The sequence below is a fragment of the Protobothrops mucrosquamatus genome, unplaced genomic scaffold, assembly GCF_001527695.2.
Source record: "Protobothrops mucrosquamatus isolate PMUCROS unplaced genomic scaffold, P.Mucros_1.0 scaffold370, whole genome shotgun sequence".
Taxonomy (NCBI): domain Eukaryota; kingdom Metazoa; phylum Chordata; class Lepidosauria; order Squamata; family Viperidae; genus Protobothrops; species Protobothrops mucrosquamatus.
Window position 1 is genome coordinate 267,888 of NW_015386704.1, and position 25,437 is coordinate 293,324.

At 38.2% G+C, this 25,437-nt stretch overlaps 1 protein-coding gene across 2 annotated transcripts in view; it reads left to right on the forward strand.

The window, feature by feature from the left end:
- The first annotated feature begins 15,507 nt into the window (after positions 1–15,507).
- LOC107287244 (LIM homeobox transcription factor 1-alpha-like) overlaps positions 15,508–25,437 on the forward strand; it is a 74,608-nt gene continuing 64,678 nt past the window's right edge. For both annotated transcript variants that reach the window (XM_015815733.1, XM_015815732.1), the window contains exon 1: positions 15,508–15,680. In XM_015815733.1, coding sequence (XP_015671219.1) covers positions 15,508–15,680 — 173 coding nt within the window. The remainder of the gene's footprint in view (positions 15,681–25,437) is intronic.

The window sequence follows — 25,437 nt, forward strand, 5'->3', positions numbered from 1 at the left end:
TAAGATTGTAGTTAACGTAATACAGTTGCACAGTTTCTTTCCTGGTTATTGGAACTGCAGTAGGATTCTGGAGCCGAGTTCCCATAACATACTAAGGCTTAACCATGTTTACTGAATAAGCCATGTTAAATGGGTTCACGTACCTCTAAGCCACAAATAAGTTAACTGTGTTTTAATTTAATATTTCACTCTCAGATTCAAACGTTATATTGGGTTTGGGTCCTTCGTTTAGGTTTGAGATCAATTTCATGTTGATTAGTTATTGCCCTGGGGAATAACTTCAAATAATGAAAATGCTTCTATGAGTTCAAAGCCTCACAGAAGAGGCTGTCTCACTGTGTCTCCGAATGATTTACTATTTGGTTCTGCCCCCTTCCTTTGCTTAATTTGTGTAGTAGTGTGTGTCTGAATGGAGTCTGATGCTGGTACGTTCAAGAATTCCCTCTGAATTGCTTACCTCCACAAAATGAAGCATTCTTGCATGAGTTACTCCACTGGTTTTGCCATTTTCCCACAAAGAGACACATTTAAAACAAGGAACAAAGAATAATTACTATATTATTTTATTCTATCTACTGTTACTACCTTACTATACAAGCCAAAGACTGGAATTGCAAAGTGCATTTAAATTTTAAGAAGATGCCCAGAACTTGCCTTAATCAAGACCCACTATCAGTATCAATCTTTTGTCCTAAAACATTACAAAAAGCCAATAGCCTCAGAGCAGTGTGTGTGAACATATACCAGCTCCTTCACAACAGTACAAAAGGGGGATGAAAGTCAAATTTTTGTGGTGAGTATGGTCTCTGAGGGCTCCGTCCTCTTTTTCTCACCAGCTAGCTACTTAAGACAACCATCAATGTTAACAGCCACAATCTGGGCTGCATGAATCCAGGAAACCACTAGATGGCAGCAAAGTGGTAGAGCTTTCACTGTCACTTAGTGGTGGTTCAGAGAGTTGCAGTCCAGATCTGCCAGCCATGGCATAATTCTTAGACACTATGGTTATTATTTGTCTTGGGGACGATGAGCACTGTAGTACTACATATCTGGGGAGACATTAATTCATAGAAAAGTAGACTTATTGCATTTGTTATTATACTTTCTATTACTGTAATACTATGGCTCTTGAGGGGGAGAAACTGCAGAAAAATAGGAATATGTGAAGGAAAGATGTTGATATTTGCAAAGAAACAAAAATATGTTAATTCTACAATGGCAAAAACTCACTAAATACAGTTGAATTCTTTACAACTGCAATCTGTGTTACAGCAGTTATAATTTTGATTTAATCTTAGGCTCAGTCCTAAAATATTACAGACAAGTAAAAAGAAGAACATGCCTTCTGAATAATCGTGATCAGAATTCATTTGACATTAGAAACAAATTTTTACAGATAGAAATTTCCCATTTGACTCTAAAAAACTAATGAAGATCTCAGGTCTCCCAGGTAACCATGTAACATATCTTTCATGCTATCTCTTGCAGACATGATATTAAAAGTGAGAATATCTGTTTATTATAGAGTTGAGGGACCATAAATGATTATGAAATAAGAATTATGTGGATTTTACCTTGACCGTGAGCTGATTAACTGAATTCACTCATCTCTCTAAACCACAGACTAATATTTGTTTCATAACTATCATTGTCTAGATTGACATAAAACCCTAGCTTTAGAAAACCTAAAAAAACAAGATCACTTTACGATTTATACAATACATGAAGTTTCTCTTTATCTTTATTATACGGTGATAAAAAAATAACACCATTGTTCAGTGGCAACTTTGGAGAACTACTGGGAGAGCATTGCCAACTGATCAGAAAAAGTGTAGCCTTGCTCCTATGCCTTTAAGCAGGGCTTTTGTTCTCATAGAACGCCCAGAACGGAGTTCCGGCACCTTTTTTGGATGGAAACTTGTAGGGTAGGCAAGGCGGGTTGTATGACGTGTGTGAGTTCCGGCACCTTTTTTTTTTTTTTTTAGAAAAAAAGCACTGCCTTTAAGTATAGCATGTGATTCCTCTAATATGAATAAGAACATGCCAAAGCCTCCATCTACAAATAGCAGACTCCTACAATCATGGAGATGAAAAAGACAATCAAGATTAGTTAGTGCAATTTCTAGCTTTATGCAGGAAAGTGAGCACAGACATTTTATTTGTTTATTTGAGTTGTTTGCTGCCCATCTCACTTCAGCATGTCAACTGTCCAGCTTCTGCTTGAAATCATCCAGCAAAAAGGAACTCGTTGCTTTCTTCAGAAATTTGTTCCACTGCTAAGATGCTTTTACGGTTGGAAAAACTTATTTAGGCTTTACCTGCAGCAGTGGTCCCCCCCTCCAAAAAAAATCAGCAGCAGCCTTGCATTGCAATAGTGTCCACAGATTTGCCATAGATCTTTCAAGCATGTCAAGAGCTGAGCTTTTTGCAGTCAAGGACGATATGTTGCCTGCAGATTGTCTATCCCTGATGTAATTGCTAGACACATAACAAGTTATGAGGCTAGAAAAGAAATGATGACAGTCCAGTTCCAAAATCCAAAACAGTCTCTCACTAACTAGATTGTTTACCCCATTTGGAGTTTCTTAGCTGGCAGGTCGAAGATGGATTTAAGGAAAATAAACACTTTCTCCTCTTTCTCCTATCTGAGTACAGCATAAGCTATTCTGTCTCTCCTTATCACTCCTATTTTGATGAGTAGCTTCTCTTTCACAGGCCCATCTTCTGCTGCCAGGTCTGGAGGATGAAGACTGAAGAGGCCCCCTCTTGTCTGCAGCAGGCCATGCCAGTCCTGGGCTATGGTAAGTTCCTAGTTTGTTTATGTTTATGTTTGTTTATTTAGATTTGTATACCGCCCTATCTCCCTTACGGGACTCAGGGTGGTGAACAGGCGATAATAAAAATCACAATAAATATCTATTCTAAAATCAAATTAAATAAATAAAGGCCTGCTCTAAAATACCCCATATAAAGGGGAAAATGTGTAAAGCTCCAAAGAAAAGAGTGTTACTTGATAGTGAGATTGTACAGCGTACATCAGGGGTCTTCAAACTTGGCTCTTTTGTGACTTGTGAACTTCAACTCCCAGAAGTCCACAAATCATAAAAGGGCCAAGTTTGAAGGCCCCTGGCATACACTCTGTACAGTCCTCAAGCCCCTGTTGATTACAGGCTAATGTGTTCTACTTTAGCATGATTTTGGGGAACTCTGATTTAGCTCCTTATTTTCTATATATCTCTATATTCTACTCAAATTATGTCAATCCAGTTTACACTGCTCCCAGTGATAGTTGAGAATGGAACTCTATATTTTCTACTATGTTTGTGTAACACATTGAATAGGCTAAGGCAAAGGTCTCCAACCTTGGCAACTTTAAGACTTGTGGACTTCTGGGAGTTGAAGAATTCTGGGAGTTGAAGTTGAAGTCCACAAGTCTTAAAGTTGCCAAGGTTAGAGACCCCTGGGCTAAGGAATTACTGAGATAAAGAATTACATTTGTATAACACATTAAGCCAGGTTAATTTTAACCTTGGTTATTTGTTAGTTTGGAATGATGATTAATTCAACTGTTTATGGTTTAATATCTGGTGCAACTGCCCAGAATAGGTAAATTCAGTATCTAAGTTGTGTGAATGCCACCAATGTGGCTTAACGGAACAATATTATATGAAAGACTTATAACTCTTATGTATGCCATATCACCTTCTTAGAGCGGAATAGCTTTGCTGTCCTCAAATCAAGTAGAGGAGATCCCATCTCCAAGGCTGAAATTCACACCAACTGGCTTTTGGTATCCCAGCTCCACGTCTTTTGCTTTAGGAATGGAGTGAAGGGAACCCATAACTTGTATTTCACTTCAAGGGGCAAAATATCTACAGCTGATCTGTTCTTTCTCTGCATCCCGACATGAGTCGATGCCAGGTTAGTCAAATCAGAGAACAAACTGTGACTTCATCTTTCCCACAATAACCAATAGGAAAAGCAGAGAAATTTAAGCCAGAGGCTAATCTTCATTAAAAATAACTTTTCATGCCAGTGAGAAGTTTAACATTTTCACATTAGTCAAGAAACTATTAATAAAGTAGACACAAAGCTGGATATAAAGACCCAAAAATAATGAATAAGTCAAACACTTTTAAATCCCAAAAGCTCTTTGCTGGACAAAAAGATAGATTTTGGTTGAAACAAAGAGTATTATTTGTTCATTAATTGCTTATTTACACAAAGTTCCATACTATCCAATGTTTTGACGTTGAGTTGCTTACCAAATCTAAGTAATTATGGTTCAATTAAGGATAAAAGTATAGAATATACCAATAAGCTAACAAAAAAATAACAATCTCAATCATTCAGCCCCATGTCATCACTTCTTTAGAAAAACCATATTTCATCCTTCTCAATAACTCCTCCCTAAAAGCCATGTTTTCACTGCCCTTCAGAACAGTAACAGAGATGAGGCCATCCTTATCTCTGGAGATAAGCTGCTCCACAGACAAGTGTCAAAATCATCAAGAAGGTTCACCCTGGGGTCCCTGATGTTGATATTCCTTCAGCATGGCAAGCTGGAATAAGGCCCTTTATCAGTGGTGGGATTCAAATATGTGAACAACCGGTTTTCTGTGTGGATGCCACTTCCGGAAGTCCATTCTGGGCCTTGGCAACAAAAAATTAGCTTCCGGTTCTGCCGAAGTGGTGCGAACTGGCTGAATCCCACCACTTCCCTTTATCCTGGATCTCATTAGGTGGGTAGATTTCTACATAGAATAGCCAATCTTGCAAATACCCTGATCCTAAGCTCCTGGAAGCTAATTGGCAATTTGTACTGGGGCTGCTATCCTCCAGACCAGCTGAAGCTTCTTGTTGATCTTCAAGGACGGTCCCATGTAGAACAAATTGCAGCAGTCCATACATGAGGTGACAAGCTATGAATGACCCTCAGACTGTACGTGTAAGGAGGAGGATGACACTAGGGTTCTATGCAGGGAAGCAGAACCCTTTCAAAAGTTAAGCATGGATTACTTCCAAAATCAGGAGGCTTCCAGAGCCACTCTATTTTACTAGGGATAAATTAAAGTCTTGTTTCTCCCTCCAATGGACTGCAATGCATTGTCCATCACCTTCAAATCTTGCAAGCCACCCAAATATCTTGCTTATACAAGTTAATGCCACCAAGGATTCCATAGTCATCAACTAGAGTTATCAAGGCTTGAACCCAGGTAGAAAATAATAACTTCATCAAGAATATTCTGCAGTTGCAGTCCTGCCACTTTCTCAATAACCTTCCCTAAAACTACAGGGCAACAGTTGATCAGAATAATTAGGTCAAGTGATGGCTTCTAGAGGAGAGGACATACCGCTTTCTCTTTCAAAGTAGGTAGCATAACCTCCATACCAAAGAATGCAGTGATCACCATCCACATCCACCTTCCTATCACTTTCCTGGAAGCTTTCACTAACCAGTTTGGGATCTAGTTAATGAATCCAGTACAATGATGGTGGAGGGATCCAATACAATGACGGTGGAGCTAAACTGCCCTCTTTCTCAGGAATCCACAGGCTCAAACCAATCTAGATGTCATCCCAAGATAATGACTCTGTCATGACAATTGGAGCTGCCTAGCTAGCATGCAATTCCATGTAAGGGTGAGTTTATCTTTCAGAGGTGTCATAAGCTCTTCCCATTTTTCTACTAACAACTACATTTCAAGTATGAGAGGGAGAATATTTATTTTTTTCTCATTCAAGCCTTCCCTTCTGGAATTCTCTTCCTACCTTCAAAAATTAAATTTCTTCTTCTAATTGAGCTTACCTCTGGGAGACTTCATGTACGCATCCATGTGATTTTCTTGGCAGCAATTTGGAAGTGGTTTATCATTGGCTTTTTCCAGATTTCCCCCCCCCCAACTTTCCAATCCCTCCTACTTTCTCACTGTTTGCTTCATATATATTTATGCACTGTAATCGCATATATTATCCTTTTGAACTTAAGTATATTATTAACCACTTCAATGTTACTCCATTTTAACCAGAGGGAAAACCCAAATTATCTTACCAAATAAATAGTAAGGCATCTGAAGTCCTAAAATTATGCATAAGCAAGCTTTATCCTCGACTTACGACCACAGTTGAGCCCAACATTTATATTGTTAAGAGAGAATTTGTTAAGTGAGTTTTGCCCCATTTTACAACATTTCTTGCCACAGTTGTTAAGTGAATCACTGCAGTTGCTAAGTTAGTAACAAGGTTGTTAAGTGAATCTGGCTTCCCCATTGACTTTGCTTGTCAGAAGGTTGCAAAAGGGGATCACATGACCTTGGGACACAGCAATGGTCATAAGTATGAATCAGTGGCCATGCATCTGAATTTTGATCACATGATTATGGGGATGCTTGTAACTGTGAAAAAGGGTCACAAGTCCCTTTTTTATAGTGCCGTTGTAACTTTGAGCAGTTGCTAAATGAACTGTTGTAAGTCGAGGACTACCTATATTGAAAAAGCAAAATACAGAGAAGAAGAGACCTCTGTAATTGAAAATCAAAAGGTACCATACTGCTGGTGGTACAATTATTATTTTGTTTGTAGGGGTGGTTTTTTTTTCAATTAAAAGGCACAGAGATAATAGTAACAGTAAATCATTGAAACAATTATGTAAATTATTAAGTTATTAATATTATTAATATCCAATTTATGTTAGGTAGGGGTTTCCAAAGCCGTATACAAATATTCTGATTGATTTAGCTCTATTTTTTTAAGGCTTTTGTATAAATGGTCATATTGTTAGTGTTGTTCTCAGGAAATAAGAGGACTAGAGACTTTAAGCAAAATATTAATTTAATTTTGGAGTCTGTTATTGATGAACATCCTCCATCTCATTCATATGTGAATATACACATGGACTTTTATGAATCCAGAGAAGCAATCTTGCCCCAAACTATGTTATATCTATAGTATATTAGTGTACAGTGTAGGACACAATTGGAAGACAGCAGCTATCAAGAAGAGACAGAATAGATGGCAGGGGAGGTGCACCGAAAGATGATTTATACGTTGCACGGAAGATCATGCAAATGTATTGTCCTTGCCAAAGTGAGCCAATTTGGTAAAGAACTAAGCTGTGTTATTACAATGGAGATCAGGCGTGGCTTTCAACTATGTGGAAATTACCGGAGAAATATTTCTGGAGTTTCCCTGCTCAAAAAAAGCAGCTATACTAGATTATTTCCTGTAAATTAGCCTCCATCTACAGTAGGCTCCAACAGGTGAGAAAGAAGGTAGGATTGTTGCTTGTTTTAAGAACTGTGTAAAAATATCTTTTGTTCTCCAATCATTCCTGATCCTTAAAGGATAAGGAGCTCTTTTCTTTTTTTACATATAGCGCCTTTGCACGGCAAATTGTATTTTAGAGTAAGTAAGTAATCTGGTCAGTCTGAGTCTGTGCTTTATTCAATGGGGCTTACTCCCAGATAAATCTGTATAGGATCACAGTCTGCACAACACTCCTGGATTGCCTCTGTAAGCACTGATGAGGTCTGGGGAAAAATATATCCCACTCAGTAACTCTCAAATAAACAATCTGGAAGCAAATAATATGTAGAAGGGAGTACAGAGACCATTGAAATGGTATCTCTGGGACAATTATGCCAGAGAGTTTCCACTTACGCAGCAAACCTCGGCATTTTGCTGTTAAATAAACAGGAATAACACTGCACAAGAGAGGATTATTTTCACAAAAGCCCAAACCATCTCCATTTCTTTATGACTTTTAATTTCAGTCGGAGTGTAGGCATGATCAGGCTGTGGATGCGGGGAGAAAAAAACAGATCTTGGTTAGAAGAAAAAGCCTTGCTCCCAGCCATTACCATCTCCCTTTGCCCTCATTGTGTGTCTGTGCGTGTATTAAATCTGCCAAACTCTGGAAGAGAAATATATAGCAGTTACAATATCTGTGAAAGTGAAGCTCCAAGGAATTGCAAGGCTGATTCTGATAAAACCTTTGTTATTTAGTTATGCTCGCTACTGCTTGGTTCACTTACTCTGAATTAGTTCAGATGAAAAAAAAAATAGGTTTTTGCGTATATGAAGAAATCAGAGAGCATGATTGTCATGCCAAAGAGGACAGGGGTCTCCTACTTTTAATAACCAGGTAGAGAAGGAAAGTTTGAAAGGTGCTGTTTCTCCTGAGAATTATACCTTATCCATAGCAATAACTCTGCCACGATGTCCCGGCCACTCTTGATGCCTCTCCCTTTCAAAGACAAGGCTTTTATGATGAATGTAGCAACTGGGGACTTGCCTCTCTTGTTTCAGGAAAGCACATGGCAATAACGAGATTTGCTATTCTTTTGATAAAGCCTACAGGGTGCAGAGTGTATTGCTTTTATTTTGAGGGGGTGGATTAACTCAGCTTTCCTCAATGTGCTATCCTTCAAATGCTTTGGGAGAAGAAATCTTGACCTTCTGATGTCATGATATGCTGGCTAGGAATTCTGGGAGCTGTAACCATCGACACCTCAGATCGGGCAAGACTGGCTCTTGCTCACCTACCACAATCTTAGGCAATCCCTCTCCGTCAAGTATGTATCGGTGATCCCAAATTTCTGAAATATCTAAGATTGCACAATCCTTGCTAAGTAATAACAATGGAAATGTTCAGACACACTTGGAGGGTTGAGCTAAAGCTAGCAATTGGCAACCAAAGGGAGAGTACAGCAACATAAACAAACTTGGCTTTAAGTCTAATTTTTCACTGTGCAGGGGGAAAAAAGATTGGAGCATTCTTGCTGCAAGTTTCCCTTGCCAGTAATTACCATCAAAGACAACAAAAGGCTTCATTTATTCAAGCAACCCATACAGAAGCTAACAGCAGAATATGCTTATTCGTGTAGTACAAACACAATCAAAAACAAATGAGAGTTGCAATGATGTGTGGCAAGGAAAATGTTCCAAGTCAGATTCAGACATATTTTTCTCCGGAATGCTCAATCCCATTTTGTATCCCCTTTTATTGCTTCCTTCCCTCCCCATAATCAGAATTCTTACCCATTGAACACCCTTAGTCTTCATAAGACGGTTAGGAAGAATTTCTTTCTTATGGTTCCCCTTCCCTAATACTTTTCCCCTATTAATACTCTATTAAATGTTGCTTTCCCCTACATTTGCACATTCCTCTTCTTCTACTTGTGCCCTTTTCATTACCATTATTTTGATGATAATGTACACGAAGGTTGAAATAAAAGGTTCGGGGGGGGCTATGATTGCTGTCCCATATATATGTAACAGAATGAACTCTACCAGTAAGTCAGCAAATCTTATTTCTAAAAAGATATAGACATATAAAATAGATCAAAAATTGCACCTTTAAGGTTGAAGGTGCATATTTAGAATTCCGGAAGTTGTTCCTTATGTTGCAGTGAAAGGCAAGCCAATGAAATATTCAACTAAAATACCTTCACATTTAGATTTAAAGAATATATTAAAAGCCTATCAAATTTTTTTCAGATGCCTTCTCATGCTAGTAATTCAAATGCTAGTGGATGGGGAAGATGTCTCTAATTCTTTTTTCACCGGGGTTAATAATTGATAATGTATCTGCTGAATGTCTCCCTTAGATTAATATACATGCTTAATATGCTTAAACCAGATAGTTGCACAGTAAAGTATTTCACTCTTTGATGAGTTCCCGCCTCTTTTTTATTTGATTGGAGTGCTGATCAGTAGTAATAAGCAATTAAATAAGTAAATTGTACTTGTTTTTGTGGTCATGGAGCTCAAAATTGAACTGTTTCCTCTTTACTAAATACCATTATATCCCCCGATCTGCTTCCTTTTTGGATTAAGACAAATTAAATATTAAGTGAAACACACACCTCCTGGTTCTTTTATCCTTACCTTTCTTTAAAAATAAAAAGTAAGCTATTTCAAGACAATCATACCTGTGACCCAGTAATCCTCGAGGTGTGACTTGTAATCCAATAATTCATGTCTAACGTAGCATAGCTAAGGCTGAATAAAGACCTATACTGTGTACTGTTGATGTAAGTCTTGTCAGCCAAGTTGGCAACCCATTCAGTTTTAATTTAGAACTTTTTTCAGCAAGGAAAAGTTAGGCTGATAGATTTTTCCCATCTAAGTACTGGCTGCAAAGTTGTTGTTTTTTCTAAGACAACTCTGCATATACAATGACTACTCCTACTACTAAAGTATTTTCAATATATTAAAATTAGTATTGGTACTAAGCCCTGGTTTGTTTTGATTAGACTTGAATGACTAAACTACTGTAATTGTGTAAAGCTGAAGGTTGAAGTTGACCATCAAGAATTAGCACATGAGCAAAAGGGAAGGGAGGCAAACTAATCATCTGATGAATCTCCCTTGCCATGCTAAGCTATATTGTACTTCTCTTAAAATTATTCAATTTGTACTAAGGCATTTTTTTTCTTAGGTAAACTGATATAGTAGTCCTTTGATATCAGTCTAGATATTTTCCTCTGGAAAACATCATTAGCTTTGTTTTGTTTTGGCTTTTCTGTAATGTTCTGCTTTCTGAATTTATATTCCTACCTATGAATTACCATTTACATTATGCAAATGTTCCCTTCTGTATCTGTGATGCATTTCCTCTCTTTTGGAGATGGGACATGCAAGGGACTATCTCAGTGGGGAAAATCACTTTTATCCCTGCTCTGAGTATGCAGATGCTTGAAACCTTTTCTATATATTTACCGTAACTTATATACAGTATATACATACACACCTATATATTACAATTAATAGCAGCCCAACTCACTGGAATGACTATAGGAAGCCTACAGCCTAGAGTGCCAGTTTGGTGTAGAGCAGGAGTAGGCAACCTTGGCTCTTTTATGACTTGTGGACTTCAACTCCCAGAATTCCTGGCTCAGGAATTCTGGGAGTTGAAGTCCACGAGTCATAAAAGAGCCAAGGTTGCCTACCCCTGGTGTAGTGGTTAAGCTTCTGGGCCAGAAACCAGAGACTGTGAGTTCTAGTTCCACTTTAGGCATGGCAGCCAGCTGGATGACTTTAAGCCAGTCCCACTCTCTCAGCCCAACCCACCTCACAGGTTTGCTGTTGTGGGGAAAGTAGGAGAAGGAAGAAGCATTAGGTATGTTAACTGCCTTGAGTTACCAATAAAGTAATAAAAGCTGGATAAAAATTGAATAAAAAAATATAAATAAACCCCATCGCCAAAATAGCTGCCTTTATAAAAAATAAATATCCAATAATATAGCACATGTCTGGGCTTGAAAAATAATTCTATTTCTAGTCAGTAAAATTGTTACTAAACAATCCAGACAGTGGGGCTTGTTTAATCTCCTACCCAAAATACCATGGAATGTGTAGTTCCTTAATGCCTTACAAAAAACCAATAGGGTCAAGGTCAGAGGTCTTCAAACTTGGTCTTTATATGACTTGTGGACTTCAACTCCCAGAATTCCTCAGCCAGGCATGCTGGCTGAGGAATTCTGGGAGTAGAAGTCCACAAGTCATAAAAGGACCAAGTTTGAAGACCCCTGGTCAAGGTCATCCAAATCTCTGGGGACATAGTGTTCCACAGGGCAAGCATAATGAAAGATAAGGCGTGGCTTCTATATCCCACAAGATGACATGCGCCTAATAGTCAGGACCTGGAATAGCTTTGGTGGGACAAGCAAGGCAATCAGAGATAGACAGTCCCACAAGTAACTTGGTCCTCAGCCACAGAGAGCTTTATAGGACATGAGCAGCACTTTGAATTGTGTTTGGAATCCCCCTGGGAGTTAGGGCAGCTTCCAGAATTAGTGGAGCTGCCAGATACTCTCAGGGAAAGAGAGTCCCACAAACAACATGATCCTTTGCCATTAAGAGCTTTAAAGCTAATAACCAACACCTTCAATCACACCTGGAAAGAAACTGGGAACCTGCACAACGTATCCAGCAGTGCTATAATATGGGTGAAACATAGTGTACCCAAAACTGTGTGTCACCAATTTCTGGGTTGTCTTCGAGGGCACTGCTACATTGCGGTAATCCAACTGGGAAATGACCAAGGCCTGAGTAACGGTGAGCATAGCTTCTCAGTCCAGGAATGGCCCAATTGGAGCCCAAGATGAATCATTAGCTCTGTCTGAGAAGTGCAGACTTGACAAGAATCAAAGATGGTACCTCACGTAAACCAGAGAAAACCCCAAAAAATCCAGAACCACTCAATTTTGCTGGGGTTTATTTTTCATCACACCCTAATATTGTTGTACACATTTGCACCACTGAGGAGTCAGCAACACTTTATAGGAGTGCAATTGGAAGAAATGATCCAGGGCTGCTTGATACTTCAGGCCCCATACAGCCCTGAGAAGGTGCAGCCAAACAGTGATCAATCTTTACTACAAATCTAATTTCTCTCTCTTCTCAATGGATTTTCAGGCACGGTCAGAGAGAATTGTGTTGCCTGAGTTAGAGTTTTATATATATATATAAAAAATAGCACATGGGACAAATTATTTCTGTCCCCAAGGCCAAAACATCCCAAAGCACCTGTTTCTGGATGTAGTGGGGTAAAGATAACAATATAAGAAATAATTTGCTGCTCTTATATAACACCAGGTGTTGCTCTACATCTAGCTAAAACTGAGTTCAGGCAGGAGAAATGAGAGGCAACAGTCAATTCTGTAAGTGGTCACTTGCATGGAAAACAAGAGCCCTGCTTTGGTTGTAATTTATCAGCAGAATTCTATTATCAGCAGCCTCTCATTTGTTTCTAGACAAATTGAAGCCGAAATAAAAGCTTTGAAGTCTGTTATTGAGTTATGAGAAATATTTCTGTACTTGTCATCCTCTGGAACACTCCCAAAACATTTTACAAAACGATGAAATAGTTCTGAAATAAATAATTTAAATATGGAGTGATCAAACAGAACAAACTTCCCTATGGTACAAAGTGCAAAGTTTTCTTGCAAAAGATGCTGTCCATGAATTCTTTTAGGACTTTCTTGTGGGTCTCAACACACAATGAGACAAATAATCAATGTGCAAATGGGAAAGAGGGCTTCTCTTATGTTTGTCTCCTTTTGAGAATTCCCAGACCAGAATTTCTTTGTTTCAGTGGGCGGGAAATATATCTAAATGTTGTAGAATCTAAAGGTTTATAGTTCTGCTCTTTTCTATTTTAAAATAAGTCTGAACTCTGATTTATTGTTTGAGTTTGATCTAACATTTTGTTCTGTATACTGTGGGAGTACTGAAAATCCATAGGAAAAGATCTACAGGTGCCTAATGAGATTCAGCTACAGAATTTTACAATACATTTTAATCTTGTCAGTCTGTTCTGTTTAACATATGCCTGCTATCAAAACTCCATGCGGCAAGTCCCATCTTATGAGGCACCCTCAGCTTTCTGTCTCAAAGTGAAAAATTCCTTTCCTAAGATGATGCCTACTCTCGTTCAGTGCCCTTTCTTAAAAATCAGCCTGCTTTTTGTACTTGGAACAATTATGCCCATCTTTTTTAAAAGTCTGTTTTGCCAAGAAATTTTCCTGAATTTTGATAAATGTGGATAAATATGTTTTCTGCTTAACTGGTATACTGATTTTCTTTTGCTTTATTCAAAGAATGAATTAGCAGTGACTATCTTAAGCTCAACGTTCATTTAATGGGTCTGCTGTAACTCTGTGTTTTGCTATCTCTTTGTTACTTGCCTCTAATTTTCAATACACTTTTCCTTTGTATTCTGTTAATAAGTTCAATTGACTGGGGAAAACCAATAGACGAACCAGCATCTGGTGACCAATGAAGCAACTGACCATTCAAGCAATTAACCTAGATTTTTTTTTTATTCATGCAACACCAGCCAGCATTTGCCTCAAATCTTCACCAGCAATCAGAAACCATTGCCCTGGAAAAGACATGCACCAGTTTTCTTTTTATATGCTAAAAACCAGCAGCAAGAAGGCAAATAAACTGACGTGCTTGCATCACCTTTCTGTTTAAACCCTGCAAAGCATAATAGCCAACATGGCAAGAGCTTCAGTCTAAGCCACTGGGCAGAGATGTACATAATAAATAGAGCCTGCAAAATGAAATTTAAAAAAATAAAAGCAAGGAAGACCAAAAGCAAATGAGATGTGCTAATAGAATCCACCAAACTCAGCCCTGAAGGAGGAATAAAATCCATTTGACAAAAATTTTATGCCTTATTTAGTTCCTTCCTAAAATAAATCTTCAATGCTGGATGGTGTTTTTTAACCCATGTGTACAACTTTATCTTTGCATTTCCTCTTGAGAAGCCATGGAAGGGCTGGAATAGGTCAACTCACTGATAATCCCAATTGGAAGATGCCGTATATCACACACATCCAGTTTGAAATGAGCCTGTCCTGCTTACGTCAAAAATAGCAGAAATGGAAAGATTATCAATGAATTATCTTTTCAATCTGTAAATCCTGGAAATGGACTAGATTAGCCTTCCCCATGCTGCTGTCCTCCAGATGTTGGACTTCAACCCCAGCCTCATTAGAGGATGACATTTGAAATCTAGCACATCTGGAGAGCACCGAATTGCTGGAGAGCTAGCTAAATGGAAAACTATGAGAAGATGAGCAGCAGTAATTTTTATAGTAACAATAGAGTTAGAAGGATTGAAGGGTAAGGATGATTATATTTTTTGAGTTTTGAGGTTTGTGTAGGATTTGGATTTAGATGGTTGTACTTTATTTATTATGTTGGAACTCTGACATTTATGGATGCTTGGTTTGGGGATTGTTCAGAGTTAATAAGTGACACCTCTTTTTAAAAAGTAGGATTTGGACATTAAATAGAATCCTTGTGGATTTTATTTCTTTGTTTATTCAATTTATGCCCACTACAATTTTCAGATTCTCAAACTGGGCAAGCTATTAAGTCCTTGGCTTTAGTGATCTGTCCATGACATCACCAGGAATCAAGCTCAGCTGAAAAAGTGATTTTACATATACCTCACCTGAAAAATAGTTGTAATACATACCACTTAATAGTAAATGCATACATATTTTACAAGATCAAATCATCAAAAGTCTAAAAGTCTAATCCATGCCATGCAAATAAAATAGAATTATGCAATTTTACTTGCAGTTACATATAATTTACTTGCAGGATAAGGGTGAGTCCTCGGGACCTGTTATTTGAGTCCTTGGAACCTGAATGATTTTATAAGGCACCTGGTTGCAATCCTGTACATAGTAGAAGTAAATCCAATAAATTTCAGTGGCACCTGATTCTTAGAAGACAAGCACAGAATCACATGGTAATCATGGTAAATTTCCCAGTTCAAAGATAGAAAATTGTCCCCTTCAGATATTTCAATACCCAATCATGCTAATGTCTAAATTCTAAAGGATCTGGGGAGGGGGCTACAGTTCCCTATCCTGTACCCCAGACTTTCACCTTGAACTTTGTGGATTGTATTTGCTCATATATAAGTCTGCTGAGATTGTCAACAATTATCATTCTTTTCTCCCGTTAGGCTCAGAATCGAAAATGCGGGAGGTTTGTGCTGGTTGCAACACCCCAATCTCAGATCGCTTCCTGCTGCGAGTGAATGAGCGCTCCTGGCACGAAGGCTGTGTGAAATGTGCTGCTTGCCTCCAGCCTCTCTCGGGAACATGCTATTGTCGCAACAGGCAGCTCTATTGTAAGCATGACTATGAAAAGTAAGTGCCCTGAAGTTTGACTGTCTGATTAACTGGTATATTTGTCTTTGTAAGTAATTCACCAACTGAGGGGGAAAGGCAGGCTGTTTTCAAAAATGATTGTGAAGGGTTGTATTTATATGTGAATGCATGTGGGTATGTATCCATCTATCTACCTTTACGTGCACACACTTACTTAGAGGTGAGTTGACAGATTTGCAAGTTGGCTTCGGTTGTCACCAATATCATATGAACAATTTTCAATCTACATCTAGCAGTAAATAGCTAATGCTATTTGACGTCACAATAGACACTTGCAGAGGTTGTGGTGTCATCAGCTGTCATGCATGCAGTTGTAATGTCACAGAGAAACAGAATAGCTTATTGCCAGGCACAGATTAGACAACTAAAAATTGGAGATTAGTCCCTTTGGTCAAATCTGAATGTTTGTACAATGACATACTGTTGTGGAATCTGAGTAATTCTGGAATCGCGTTGACCTGTTATGTATGATGTAGTGTACGTCTTTATTACAATCTTTTCTTATCTAAGGACCGTAGTTCTCTAAGGGAAGAAGACTTCTGATGAATGAGTTTACTGCTTTGTGAACAGATTGTTAATGTGTTAAAGCCCGGTTTTGAGGCAAGGATATATTATGAGTAATAAGGGACACTGCGAGCGTTAGCTTATTTTGTGCTAATTTATTCTTCTGTGTTGAAGTTGGATTTCAAGGAAGTGTTTGGCAAGTGAACAGCACTGCTTAGACAGTGGTTGATAGAATGTAATGTGGGGATCACAAGTCAGTAATGCAATGCCACTACAGTTAGTATGAAGGCAGTAGATGTTGAAATAACAGATGTGGTGTCTGAGCAGCTAGAGGCTAGAATTAGGAGCAAAAATCAGACAAGATATTAAGGGGTCTTTTTTTCTGGGAGATAAAAATATCTGAAATTGGAAATGATGAAGAAGTTGCAAAAATAGACCTACATCCATACAGTACATACTCCTCATGCTGCTCCCTTTCAAGACAAGCAGTGAGTTCCCTATAGCTTATTAATTTCATTGATTGTTATTGGCTTGAAAGCATGATGCTTGAGAAACATCTTTTCCATAAAGGAAGTATCAGGTCCTCTTCTGGAAAATACTCTCTTGGATAAGTGGGAACCATTCTGTGGGTTGCCCAAAACCAAAGAACTGGGTTTTGGTTTTCCTTCCTTCCTTCCTTCCTTTCTTTCTTCCTTCCTTCCTTCCTTCCTTCCTTCCTTCCTTCCTTCCTGCCTGCCTGCCTGCCTGCCTGCCTGCCTGCCAAATCCCTGCAGTGTTGTTAGCAAGATTCCAGAAGTGCTTTGCCATTGCCTCCTTCTTAGGGCTGCAGAGAGAGACTGGCCTAAGGTCACTCAGCTGGATTCATGCCTAGAACTGAACTAGAACTCCCAGTCTTCCAGTTTCTAGCCTGATACCTTAACCGCTACACCAAACTGGCTCTGCAATTCTTTGCTGACTACTAATTACATGGATTAGGTTTAAGTACATAGTTTAGATCAGTGGTTCCCAATTTTTTTCCTTCATTACCCAAAGCTGCTTATCAGAAAGTCCTTTTTACCCAATATACCTAAGTACAACTCTTTAAGTCAATTTAAATACCCCTGTTCTGATTGGGTAATAGGTTTGTGTGTCATTACCTAAAGAAAAACTGCTTTTATCCAATTTGGAGTAATATGTCCAGGTTTGGGAAGCACTGGTTTAGAGGACTGTTTTTTTCAATGACAAGTGTGTTGATAAGAGAAAATATGTCTACATAATTGAAAGCCTTTTAAAACTTGTGTGAGACAACCTGCTTGATCTCATAATAATAGAAATATTACCTTGCTGGCTTACTTTTGAATCACAACCAACATCTTTTGTGAACGGGAAAAAACTGTTTCACATTTTATTATGTTTTCCTTATGCTAATTTGACTAGGTTCTTTGCCTCAGATTCCCCACAGCTTTACAATTATTTGAAAATTCAACTTTCTTTTCACTCGACTAAAACAAGTTACTACACTTCTGTCATGAATTCCTAGGGCTTTTGTCTCCTTTCCAGGAAAAAAATGTCCAGTGATGTCTGTGTGTGCCCACATTACATTTACTCCGTGATTTGCATTACAAAAGTGAAGATGAGGAGAGAGGGTTTAACCTTTTCCCTACCAGTAGCTTCCCATTTTTCACAAATCACGCTTTCTTCCTGCATTTCATTTTGCCAATGTCTCAGACTTAGGCAGTGGTGGGATTCAAATATGTGAACAACCGGTTCTCTGTGTGGATGCTGTTTCGGAAGTCCATTCTGGGCCTGGGCAACAAAAAATTAGCTACCGGTTCTGCCGAACTGGTGCGAACTGGCTGAATCCCACCACTGGAGTTAGGTCTACCTTGCAAACATGACTCTAAATACCTGAACCAATAAAGGAAATAAGAATTGGGTGGATGACATTAAAGTTCCTTTTACGCCCATGTAAATCTTTTCCTTCTGAAAGCAATAAATAGGCAGGAAGAAAATAATTATTATTTTTATGTATGTGCTGCCCAACTCCCAGATAGGGAAAAACTCTAGCTGCTTTATTACAGCCAATTGCAGAGAATATACAGGACTATACTATGCTCCTGATATAGCAGTGTATATGGTAGGTATATGAGTACTTTTATAATTTTTCACATGCTCTCTGTTCTTTGGTGATATTAAATGTCAAGTGTTTCTTCTAAGATCAAAAGAAAGAGAGAGAGTACAAAGAAGATGTGGCATCTTTTGTAATAGCCTACCCTAAAAGGTTTACAGTGGTATTAACTTATGAAACTGTGAAGTAGAATAAATGAGTCTAGAGTAAACCAAGATTACTCTATTTGGAATAAAAATGATCTGATTGTCAGATTTTTTTGTAAAATCTAATTCTGGTTATTCTCAGAATATATATTCTGGTTAAATGTTGCTGAGCTGTTGTGTTTAGTATATTGTAATTAATTGATCATAGTATTTGACATTTCATGATTGTTAATATGGTAGCGTTGGATTATTTAATAAGTAATATATAAAAGATGAGCAGGCTGAGCTCTAAGGAAGAGTTAAACATGTTATCAATTTGGAATCTTTGTGCTCCCAATAAACGATCTAACTCCAATCCCCTGTGAATTCCACTGACCCTTGTCTAGCACCAGTTTAGCTTTGACCATTAGTTAACCAGGTTTTTATGTACAGGTAGCAATAATAACACTCAGCGAGTGTTCCTGGTTCTTTGCACCTGACATAATAGTGGTGAATGTACTTATTAGTACATTATTAGTACTTATTAGTTGGCATGAAATCACATGTAACAATGACATGTAATGGCAACTAATGTTTAACAGGATTTCATAGGGAACATGCAATAATATTAACTTTTGAAGACTTATTTCTTGATTGATGTCAGCCAAACCAAGATGGACATTATCAGAACTAAACTGTCTATTTTCTGATGAAGCTGTACTTTCTATATACACACTGTGTTTTTCTTTTTTATTTAAAAATGTTTTCATTCAAAAGTTATGTGTGGAAGTCAGGCGTTTCCATGCATATCAAATATTTGCAAATATTCATTTTAGTTTTCACTCACAGATCTTTATTGTTAGATATGGGAAATGTACATGTCCCATATCTAAATTCATTTTCTACCATTTTCTACTGTTACATGTTGGTTTTCATTAATAGTGCTAGCAGTTTATTCAGTGATATTGCTAATTGAGTTGCTTTACCTATAAATAAATGTATCAATCTATCTGTACAGTGGATAAAAAGAAATTCATGGGAACAGTACAGTTTGGAGAACAGTGCAGAAAAAGTTTTGAAAATAATATTAAATATGTATGCTTGAAATTATGTAAACATTTTAAAGGTCAGTTGTATTAAGATTTCTATTGACTAGAGGCAAAGTGTTGGTGCTCTAACTGCAAAACCAGATTACAATAAAAATAAAAAATGCAGAATAAGTGCCTATTATTGGATACTTCTATGTCAATTGACATTAATATGTGAAGATTGCAAAATCTAGCTTTCTAAGTTTTAAAGTCTAATATAAAAAAAATTCTAAGTCGGTCAAATAATTATTTTCTTGGTGTATTTTTCAGAAATTTGTATGAGTACTCACATGAAATAACTTTCAAGGACATAAAAGGAGACTCATTTTTCTGACTACAGAAAGCCAATATTAGGATATGCACGTATCATTGGGAGAGCTCTTTTTATATCATATCCCTTCCTGCATGGATTTGCTAGATTCTGTTGTTACCTATTGGCTTTAATCTCTTGGTCCTCTAGAATCAAATCCACTTTTTCATTAAGTCCTTCTCCATATTCACAGAAACAATTGTGCAATTAAGCATTATTAGTGTCTGTGTTTTATGGTCTTTCAGCGAGTCCCCTTCAACTTAGCATGTCAACCTGGAATTTCCCTCTTCAGGTGACAATGTGCCTTGTTTCATTTGTGTACTTTAAAATTATGCTCATCCAGCCAGCTGCCTTTGGAGGCTTTCCAGCTGAGGACAGCCCTGGACATTTGCCCTGAACATTTGGTGCACCCTCCTTGAACCCAAAGAATGCCAGTAAGCATGTGTACGTTTCTTCTTCTTCTTGCCTATCCCTTCACTCCCCTCCCTTTCCTGTCTTCCTATCAACACTGTTGAGACTAAGCTTGTGTTGCATGCTCCTAAGGGCAAGGACCTTCCTTCTTTGTTTATTGTCTAGAAAAACTGTGCTGGTTGAGAATGATTAAATAAAAATTTCTCCCTCAGTCCTTGCACTGTCCTTTGCCAGCTAGTGAGAAGGATCAAACCATATCGTAGATGTTTTGCAAACATTCCTCCACTTTCTCAAATATGTTATTATGGGCTCTTAATAGAGGGCATTTAGGTTGCAACTTCAAAAAATGAAGGGGCTGCAGGGAGCATCCACCACCCTGAATGTATTTCCTTCAACACTTTCCAGTGATAAGCTGGAAAAGAGCCTACAGTAATTGCTCACCCTGAACATGTTTTGAAATGATTAACCAACACTCCAGATCCATTACATTCTGTTGCTGAGCCTGAAAGTACAAGGCTGGAGGAGAGGAGGTGGGAGGTTGCTATCTCCAAACATCAAGAGCTTTGATCAACAAGCAAGGGAAAAACTCATCGAGCTTCATGCTCAATGGGAGTACTTTGACTACAGGGGTTACATACATTCAGCACTGTACTTTGGGGCTTCAACACTAGCTTCAGAATATGTTCTGCAAGGTATGTTATCTGTCTGCTCTTCCAAGAATGTTTTCTTGAGCAGCCAGGCCCTGTTCACAAATCAGCAAGAGACTTAGATATAACTGTCTCTAAATTTCAGAGGGCGCTAACTCTAGCACATTGTAATGCTCTCCCCACAGCATTCTGGAGGGCTGATGCAAAAAAAGTCCCACATGAGCTGAGATTGTGCCTTTGTAAACAAGGGGTCATTGAGACCACAGCTCATGTACAGCTATACTGTACCTTCTATAAAGATTCATGGACTCATTTTATAGCTCCTCTGTGTACAACTGTAACTATCAGATCAGTATGAACACAGTTTCTTTGAACATAGCTAAATTCTGCTATACTGTCTGTAAAATTAGGCAGATGTTGGTCACCCATCAATGATCCCCCCCATTAATTGTAATACACTATCATGCCTTGTTCTGTTTTATTTGAATGTTTTAATTTTTAATTCTAGTCCATGATCATAATAAAAGATTGAATTGAGCAAGGCACATCTTTAGTTCTCATTGAAATTAGCTTAAAAGTTGTTGCCTTTTATCAATCATGCCACTGACCCATCTTGCCCAGTATGTCACTGAGTGACATATGGGGTCCCCGTAACTTGCTTAGATAAAAGAAGCTACTTGGATAAGGAACAAAATGTTTCAAACCAAAAAGAAAAAAGTCCAGTTGCCATGACTCAAGCTCCAGATAACTCTACCAGGATGACTGAGAATCTTCACCAACTGGCATAGATGATCATCAAAATTTAATGTTGGGCTATCTCCTAATGGTCCCAGGAGAAGACAAGAAATGAATCATAGAATCATTAAAGAATCATAAAGCTGAAAAGGATCTTCTAGTTCAACCACACATACACACATCTTCACACCATCCCAGATAAATGGTTGTCCAACATTTGCTTGAAAACGTATAACGAGGGAGCACCCATGACAGGAAATTTCCCCTAATTTCAGGTTTAAATGTCTTTTTGTAAATTTTCCACCTATTAATTCTTATCCTGCTTTCAAGCACTGTGGTGGAAAAAAATCTACACCTTCTTCCTTGGGATAGCTTTTCAAGTCCTCAATGGAACCGCATCTACACGGAGGGAAGTGTGTAGTGGGGTGCTCTGTTCTGCCCAGTGCTCTTCAACATCTTCATCAACGATCTGGATGAGGGTATAGATGGGGAACTCATCAAATTTGCAGACGACACCAAGGTGGCAGGAATAGCCAACACTCCAGAAGACAGGCTTAAGATACAGGAGGATCTGGACAGACTTGAACACTGGGCGCTATCTAACAAAATGAAATTCAATGGTGAAAAAAATAAGGTTCTACATTTAGGCAAGAAAAACCAAATGTACAGGTATAGGTGGTACCTTGCTCAATAGTAGTAACTGTGAGAGGGATCTTGGAGTCCTAGTGGACAATCACTTAAATATGAGCCAGCAGTGTGCTGCAGCTGCCAAAAAAGCCAACACAGTGTTAGGCTGCATTAACAGAGGGATAGAATCAAGATCACATGAAGAATTAATACCATTTTACAATGCCTTGGTAAGGCCACACTTGGAATACTGCATCCAGTTTTGGTCACCACAATGTAAAAAAGATGTTGAGACTCTAGAAAGAGTACAGAGAAGAGACACAAAGATGATTAGGGGACTGGAGGCTAAAACATATAAGGAACGGTTGCTGGTATTGGGTATGTCTAGTTTAATGAAGAGAAGGACGAGGGGGGACATGACAGCAGTGTTCCAATATCTCAGGGGCTGCCACAAAGAAGAGGGAGTCAAGCTATTTTCCAAAGCGCCTGAAGGCAGGACAAGAAGCAACGAATGGAAACTAATCAAGGAGAGAACCAGCCTAGAACTAAGGAGAAACTTCCTAATAGAACAATTAACCAGTGGAACAACCTACCTCCAGAAGCGGTGAATGCTCCAACACTGGAAGTTTTTAAGAAGATACTGGACAGCCATTTATCCGAAATGGTATAGGGTTTCCTGCCTGAGCAGGGGGTTGGACTAGATGACCTCCAAGGTCCCTTCCAACATTATTATTATTATTATTATTATTATTATTATTATTATTATTATTATTATTATTATTATTATTGTTGTTGTTGTTGTTGTTGTTGTTGTTGTTGTTGTTATTGGAAGGCTGCTTTCATGTCTCCCCTTAGCCTCCTCTTCTTTAGGCTTAACATACATAGTTTCCTTTAACCATTCTTCTTAGGAAGAAGTCTCCAATACTCTCACCATTTTTGTCACTCTTCTTTACATTCCTTCCAGTCCTTCTGCATCCTTCTTATATAGTGACAATCAGAACTAGATAAAGTATTGCAGTCTGACCAAATGCAGCACAGAGTAGAACTATCACATGTCAGAATCACAACATCATACCTCTGTTGATGCAACCCAAGATTGCACTGGCTTTTTTGGAGGTTGTAGCATATTTATATTTAATCTATATTCTACGGACATCTGGATTCTTCTTACAAGTATCACTCCCAACGCAGAAACTGCCTATGTCTCTGATTTTCCTTACCTAAATGCAGAATCTTACATTCTTACCACTGAAGTGCACTTCTGCACATTTGATGAGCATTCCTTCTACCTAGGGGTATTTATGAAAATGTTAGAGCATTGAGCTCTTATGAATTGCCCCTCTCTATGAGGACTCTAACCCAAATCCTTTCAAATGCAAAGCAATACAGTTTCTCTCAGTCTGCCAGTATTGTTTTGAAGTTGTAGAGGTGTGAAGTGGAGCGGGGGAGGGGGGGTAACTGATACTAAATAGTAATACTGTGATCCAGAATCCTATGTATCCTTTAGCAAAATGACAAAAATGAGGAAAGAAAAATTGGGGTCGATAGAGCAAAGCAATGGTCTATCTGAAGGTAGGAAATGCCTGCAAATGCTGCATCAGTCTTAAGACTGTCCACACAGAAATAAGTCCAGTCTCTTCCACTGGACTTTCTCCCAGATAAGCACACATAGGACTATATCCTTGACTGGGAGAGGGATGTTGCATAGCGTAGCCCAGATTTCTGATTATATCAAAGGCTGGTAGCCTTAGAAAGAGACTTTAGGTTAGCCTCATTCAACTCTGAATTGGATAGCAGGAATGATGATGTAATCCTGAAACAACCTTTTCTCCAGCCTGCCATATTTCAGATAAATTGAACTACAGATCGCACCATCCCCAGGCAGCATAGCTAATGTTAGCTTCACTCTAAGAAGGGTATACAGTACATATTTCAAATCTTCAAAATGTTAATTAAATAATATAGAAATGCATACAGATTTTAAAAATATTGATGTCCGCATGCTTTAAATGGAGATAAAGATATTTTGTCCTAGTGAAGACCTGCTCCCTGCTCAATCTGCTACCTAGCTTGATGATTGATGATGGGCAACTTTAAAGTTCCTTATTCTCCTAAGGTGGTTCTGCATAGTTTATTATTATTATCTTGCTCTTTACTGAACTATACATGGTCAATGATAGAGCTTTACATGGTTATGACTGAAGGGAGAATGTGGATAAAAAGAAACACGATCACTCTAAAAACAAGAGTGATCTTGAAAAGATGTTTCACTGATCCTGGCTTCTCCCGTCAGAATTAATATTATAAGGCGACGACAAGTGAAATTCTGGATTTATGTAGCTCTTCAGCTACATTTATGCAATGCTCAAAGCTGTGACAGTGTTAGTTAACAATACAGGTAGTCCTCAACTTACAACCATAACTGAGCCCAAAATTTCTGTTGTTAAGTGAGACATTTGTTAAGTGAGTTTGGCTCCATTTCACAACCTTTCTGGACACAATTTTTGAGTGAATCATGACAGTTGTTCAATTAGTAATATGGTTGTTAAGTGAATCTGGTTTCCTGGTTGACTTTGCTTGTCAGAAGGTGATAAATGTGATCACATGACCTCAGGTCACTGCGAATGTCATAAATATGAGTCAATTGCCAAGCATCTGAATTTTGACCACATGACCATGGGGATGCTGCAACATCTCCACAGTCACATGATCAAAGTAAGTATGAAAAATGGTCATGTCATTTTTGTCAATGCTGTTGAAATTTTGAACAGTCACTAAATGAACTGTTGTAAATCGAGGATTACTAGTTTGTCCTCTAATAATTAGAATACTGAAATAAGGTATATATAGATTTACTGTAGATATAAGACCCTGTTCAGCCAGTAGTTTTTTTGGGCGGGATCCACTTATCCTCACCTTGACCCCGGGTTAAGCAACATGGTCCTCTCCAGATACTTTGAAAAATAATATAATAATATATATTAGTAGTAGTAGTAGTATATATTATTATTATAGAAAATAATCAGTCATGGCTGATGGTGGTTGAATCTATTGTCTAGAACATCTGACTACAGGTAGCCTATGTCTGCCTAATTTTATTTCCAGGCTTGCTATGAGAAAAACATTAGATTTTTTGCTGTTTTGAGCTTTTGGGACAAAGGGTGGGATGTGCTTATATTTAA